This window comes from Hoplias malabaricus, chromosome 13 (assembly GCF_029633855.1).
Source record: "Hoplias malabaricus isolate fHopMal1 chromosome 13, fHopMal1.hap1, whole genome shotgun sequence".
NCBI classification, from domain to species: Eukaryota; Metazoa; Chordata; class Actinopteri; order Characiformes; family Erythrinidae; genus Hoplias; species Hoplias malabaricus.
The window spans coordinates 37,804,314-37,810,009 of record NC_089812.1 but is presented as its reverse complement, the minus strand read 5'-3'; the positions used below and the strand labels follow the sequence as shown (position 1 = coordinate 37,810,009).

Here is a 5,696-nt window from a genome sequence, read left to right as displayed (position 1 = left end):
GAAGTTTTGCTTGATTTGTTCTAAATGTTATTTTCTTCAAAAACATTTACTGGTTGTAAGAACACATTTATGACTAACTGACAAATTGCAGTTCACTGCAGAACAATCCAAATTTATTCATTTTGTCAGGAATTTAATTCAATAAAACGGGAAAAGAACTGTGGGTCGTCCGAAAGCTTTGATGCCACTCACACGTTTAATGTTGCTATGTACAAAAGTCTGTTTATTCAGGCAGCGTCTCTAGGTGGAGCCGGTTTCTGCTGCAGGTGCCAGCCCCTGTTCCTCTTCCTTCTTTCTCCGCTTCAAAAGCTTCCTTTTCTTCTTCTCCTCTTTCTCAATCTCAGCGACCATCTCCAGGAACTTGGGGCTGCGAGGGTCCACAGAGAACCCGAAACGTTCACGGGCTTCAGCCAACAGTCGATCCTTTTTGGCCTTCTCCTCCTTCTTCTTCCTCTTCGCTTCCTGCTTCTCCTTCCTCCAGTCTGCGATCATTTTTGGCATTTTGGTCATGTTGGCCGCTATCTGCTGCTCTCTGTGGAGAAAGAAACAAACACAATCAAATACACCTTGGATTCTAATTATTCATCATTTAAAACTTGAAAAGTTATTACCAGCACCAACGAATGCCTCAGATCCACATTTTCATTATTTCTACTGCTCACATCACTCAGTGTTTATCTTTGGGGTTATATTTTGTCTGTTTAAGAAAGAAAAGAACAAAAGTGTTTTTCCATTGTTCTAGATACAATGAGGGTAAACGACCCCCTCCGAGACGATTTGATGAAGCCACGCTTTCTCTTTTCAGATGAGTGGTCTTATGTCTGGATGACTGGTCAAAATCTTGACCAGACTCATTAGAGTCTCTAATGTCTATTCTTAGCCTTTGGTGAAATGCAGTTACAGTCAGGGTCCCATTGTGAAACAAATCTATCTCCTGATTCTATCCTGGAATTGAACATCTCAAAAACTAATTTAGTTATTGATTTTCAGCAAGCGCCATCTGCCCTATGTCCACTTTGAGAAATCTGTTGAAAGACAAAACAGCACTCAACATTCCAGCTTGTTTAATGTCTTTAGCAGAATTACATTTTTAGTTTTGAACATTTCTTACGCTTTCCTGTTTCTTGTTGATAATATAACATTGTTTTATTCATGGTTAGGGGTTGGGTGAAGCCATTTATTATCAGAGAATTGTGTTTGTTCTTTTTAAATCACAAAGACAGCAGAAACTACCCAAATGACCCTGATCAAAAATGTACATACCCTGGAAATTTTAGCCTGATTAAAATACACACAAGTTAAAAAAAATGGGTTTAATGGCTTCACATAGGGTCCACCCCACCCTCTTCATACCGGCAGCCACATCATTTTTAGAATCCCAATCCTATTGCTACACACTAAGGTTGCTGTGGCTGTTTATGATCCGATCAGCAACCAGTAACACTTAATATCTACGGTTACTCATTGAGCCCATCACACGAGAACTCACATCACTAGCTCTTCACTACCTCTCCTCAGTGTTTGGCTGAATTAAACCCACAGCACCTCCAGAAGACTCAGCAGTGAAGTCTGGTGTCCCAGACCCACCCCCCTCCAAGCTTTACACTCCTACCTTACCCTTAAGCATCAACAAACGTAAATTCACACTGGCCTCCCTGGTGACTAAGGCTGTATCTAGCCCCACTGGCACCGTTAATGCATGATCAGTGCCACCAGTTCCATGTAATCTTTACGTGCTACCACCACATCAGCACCTCTATAGTGTATTTCCCCAGCTAGTCTGTGTTCTCCTTATCCACAACAACTGACTAGATCTTTCTGCTGTTTCTGATAACTCCTTCACCGCTGCCCTCAGTTTCCGGCTCCTGATGCCGAACTGCACAAGCAGGAATGTGGAAGACTTGGCAACAAATCCCCTAATACCCATCTCCACCGGTCTAACATGTGCCTGCCATCCATATTCCCTCACCTCAGCCGCAGAGTCCACGTACTTCAGCTTCCTTTCGAATGCTTCGTCTACTGCGTCCTCAAATGGAACCGTTAACTCTATGAAATAAACTATCCGTTTATCTCATGCTTTGCCCCAACTACCAATATTTATAGCCTGTGCACACTCTCGAAGACGTTCACCCTCAGGCAGAAACCTAATCACTTTATTACTACAACCACTCGTTAATGTGTTTACCTCTAAGCGTTTGCTGTGTGTATAAAAGTCAGGACATGATTGGACTACTGACAGACTGCATGTTTGATCTAGTGCTGCCACTGACATTGGATTGCGAGCCATGGGGAAAGTAAAAGAATTATCAAAGGAACTGCAGAAGAATATAGTTGAACTTTATAAAACAGGAAAACACTTGGATGTTCCAACATATCAATTATCCAAATCACAAGGCCAAGTCATTGGCTACAACAGGAAAAACTGAAGGTTCTGGTGTGGCCACCTCAGTCTCCTGACCTCAGCATCATCGAGACACTGAGGAGATCACAAACGTGCAGTTGTATTACGTCCTTCAGTATCAATGATAGCTTTAAGTCTTTTGTGGTAGTTGTGGATCAGGGATTTTTTCACAGATGGTAAAAGTGCTCATTCTTCTTGGCAAAATGCCTCCAATTCCTGTAAATCCTTGGGCTGTGTTGAATGATGCTATTAAGGAATAGGGTATTTAAATTTTGATCAGTGTCGTTTGGGTATTTTCTGCTGTCATTATCATTTAAAAAGGGCAAACAATTGTTTGATGATAAATGGCTTCACCCAACCACTACCCATTAAAGAAAAAAAATTGTGTTATCATTCATATTCTCGGAAAAAAGGCTAAATAAATAAATAAATACATAAAAATACTGCAAGGACATGTAAACTTATATACATCAAAATATTTCACCCATGCTTTTAAAAACTTTTTCATAATTTAAAAATAAATTGCTTACAAGAACGTGATAAACAAACCTCTGTTGCTCTTACACTACTCTCCAAACATCCCTTCCTCCACTACAAGCCACCTTCACCTAACATGAATTAGACTCTGGAACACAGGGTGACACACACTCACTGGATCAGCGCTTACAGACTATCAATGTAGTTAAACATCATCAAAATATAAAAGTGTAAAGTAATAACTAATGTTTGTATAAACTTTTTCAGAAGAAAACACAGAGATCAACACCAGTAATGCTTATGATAATGGCATGTCTTGTTTGAGAATAAAACCTTCTACATTAATAATATAAAATCAAAAAAGCAAGGTAAAGATGAATAATGAGGCATTTCTCCTGTCTCCTGTGGGAAAATGTGTTTGAATGCAGACGATGTTCAAAATGGATGGGTCTAAATACACAATCTAACATTTATGGGTCTGCACTGCTTAAGTTTGTTGGGTCTAGCTCTAAAGCTGGGGACTGAAAAACAATCTTTAACAGAGAATGATACAAAGACAAAAAAAGGGCAGTTACTTGGTTTTGTAAAGTGGACAATTATTCCAAATGTGGCTGGAGGCATTGCCAAGCACCAGAGACGAAGGTGACAGGTCGAGACCGGTCAAACACCTGTGTGTTGTGTGAGATATTGGTTATAAATATTGTAGTATTATATGTCAGGGTAAGTTCAGCTTGTGTGGAGGAGGACTTAGAGGCTTTAAGCCAGAATATCAAGGCTGTACCATTTATGGTGGAATGAACATTTCAAATAAACCAAATTCAGCTTCATCTGAATAGACTTTAAAGGTTTTCAGTCAGTCTCTCAGTCAGTTTATTTTTGTCCGTCCTTCTTTCATTTAGTCAATTAAGTATTTATGTCCTTTCAGACACTCAATCTAAGATTCCGTAGCCTCGGAATAAACGTTACCTCGCAGCTCGCTTCGCCGCTCTTTCCCTCTCTTTCGCCTCAATTTTCCCCAGTGTCTCCTCCAGCGGAGGGTGCCACTCTCTCTCCTCGGCGATAATGTGCTGCAGTTGTTCGTGTGAAGGCCACAGTATCCCGGGGTCGAGTCCTGAAGCTCGGCCGTAGCGGGCAAACACTCGCCGGTCATAGCGCTCTGTCTTCTGCCACTCCGGCGTCTTCTCACTGCTTTTGTCCGGGATGTAGGGGTCTTTTAGGTTCAGTCTGAGGGGGCGGGGGTTATAGCCGGCTATCTGCTGTAACAGACTGCTCTGAGAAAGAACGGGTAGAAAATATTTTACATTACAAACTCCTAAAAGCGAAGTTACCCTCCTCCTCAGCGCGGAGGCCGCCATGTTTCCCGAGGTCCTTCAGAGCGAGTAGAACCGCTACAGAGCGCCACCTGTCCGCGGGAGGATCAATACACCACCGAGAAAAAAATATTTCACCGACGGAAAACGTAATGAAGAGCGAAGTCATAGGTAAATTAAATGCCTCAGTTTCGTTAAATGCCTACAATATGTCGTCCGAGGACTGTTACAATTATAACAGCTTTGAGGTAAGTTCTTGGCCTAAAATATAGTCTTATACAGCCCAATACTTAAACAACAGAAGGTTTTCAACCAATATTTTACCATTATCAGAATTACTTAGTATTTTAAATGGTATGGATGACTTCTCTGAACAGGGCACCACACACTCACACCTATGGACACTTTTGAGAAGTCAACACACCTGCCAACATGTGCTTTAGGACCAGAGAACATGGGGAGAACACACCACTGCTCAGACTCAGTAACACACACAGTGATCACATATCAGTCCACTGTCATAAAAAGGCTGTCACACCACTGACTGTAGACCACTGCTGGACCACCATCGGACCCCTCAGATCACTGTCCTGTACCGGATAGAACTCATTTATAATCTCCTCACACAGATTTTACATTCACAGAGACTTTTATTCTGGAAAACACACTAATACAAACATTACCAACAACTCTGAGAGATATAATAATGAGTGTAAGACTGATATAAAATGATTAAATGATAAAAATGTTGACACTGTGCTGATTTAAATTATTTACTAATCTTATTTATAAAGAATAACAAAAAGAACCTAATGAAGGAGAAAAATGTAAATTGGACTGTGAATGAAAATGTGCTAAAGTGTGGAATTTTGTCTAAAATTCTGTTTAATCAGCAGTGGTCCGTCCAGAAAACGCTGTGTAAAACACTAGTGGACCTCCAACTCCAACAGTGGGTCAACAGTGGTCCGCCGCCTCCGTGCTCTTAAGGAACCTGGAGTGCAACTCTAACCCACAACCCCAGGACCCAGGAGCTATGTGACAGTAACTATATGCCCTTCATTCAGTATTCAGTTCCATAAATGAGGATTTAAAATATATAAACAAACAGTTCTATTCTAGGAGATAAGCAGAGGTCTGTGGATGGTCCTGTTACAATCAGCTAAGATATATACCTCTCACACTTTTAACTGCCCTCCTTCATTGTAACAGGGATCTCACAGCATTGAAACAGGTAGAAAAACATGTAAAAACACAGAAATAGCTATTAAATGAGAACACAAACAGACAAATTCCAAGCATTAAACACCACTGTTCACCATCAGGGAGTGAATGTGCTTTTTCCTGTTAATAGACATAGACACAATAGCTGGCAGAAAGCGTTAACCCATTTCTCCCTGAACCACAGGTTTACCACTTAGGCTACAATTTACTTGCAAAAATATAAAGATAGCACTATTTCCCCTTGCATTATTAGTCTACAATAATCAGAAATAATATCTGGTGCAGTT

General features: G+C 40.8%; 1 protein-coding gene across 1 annotated transcript; it reads right to left on the bottom strand.

Moving 5' to 3' along the window:
• Positions 1 to 101: 101 nt before the first annotated feature.
• gadd45gip1 (growth arrest and DNA-damage-inducible, gamma interacting protein 1) lies at positions 102 to 4,334 on the bottom strand. The gene is made up of 2 exons (XM_066641836.1): positions 3,845 to 4,334; positions 102 to 532 (listed from the first exon to the last, which is right to left on the bottom strand). Exons 1-2 carry the CDS (start codon positions 4,231 to 4,233, stop codon positions 241 to 243), a joined length of 681 nt encoding a protein of 226 aa, XP_066497933.1. The 5' UTR covers positions 4,234 to 4,334; the 3' UTR covers positions 102 to 240.
• Positions 4,335 to 5,696: the final 1,362 nt, after the last annotated feature.

Excerpts from the sequence above, each read along its gene's own strand:
- gadd45gip1 (XM_066641836.1), bottom strand. The coding sequence starts at position 4,233 with ATGGCGGCCTCCGCGCTGAGGAGGAGGGTAACTTCGCTTTTAGGAGTT. Across the intron at positions 533-3,844 it reads GCGGCGAAGCGAGCTGCGAG|AGAGCAGCAGATAGCGGCCA; the intron begins GTAACGTTTATT and ends CTTTCTCCACAG.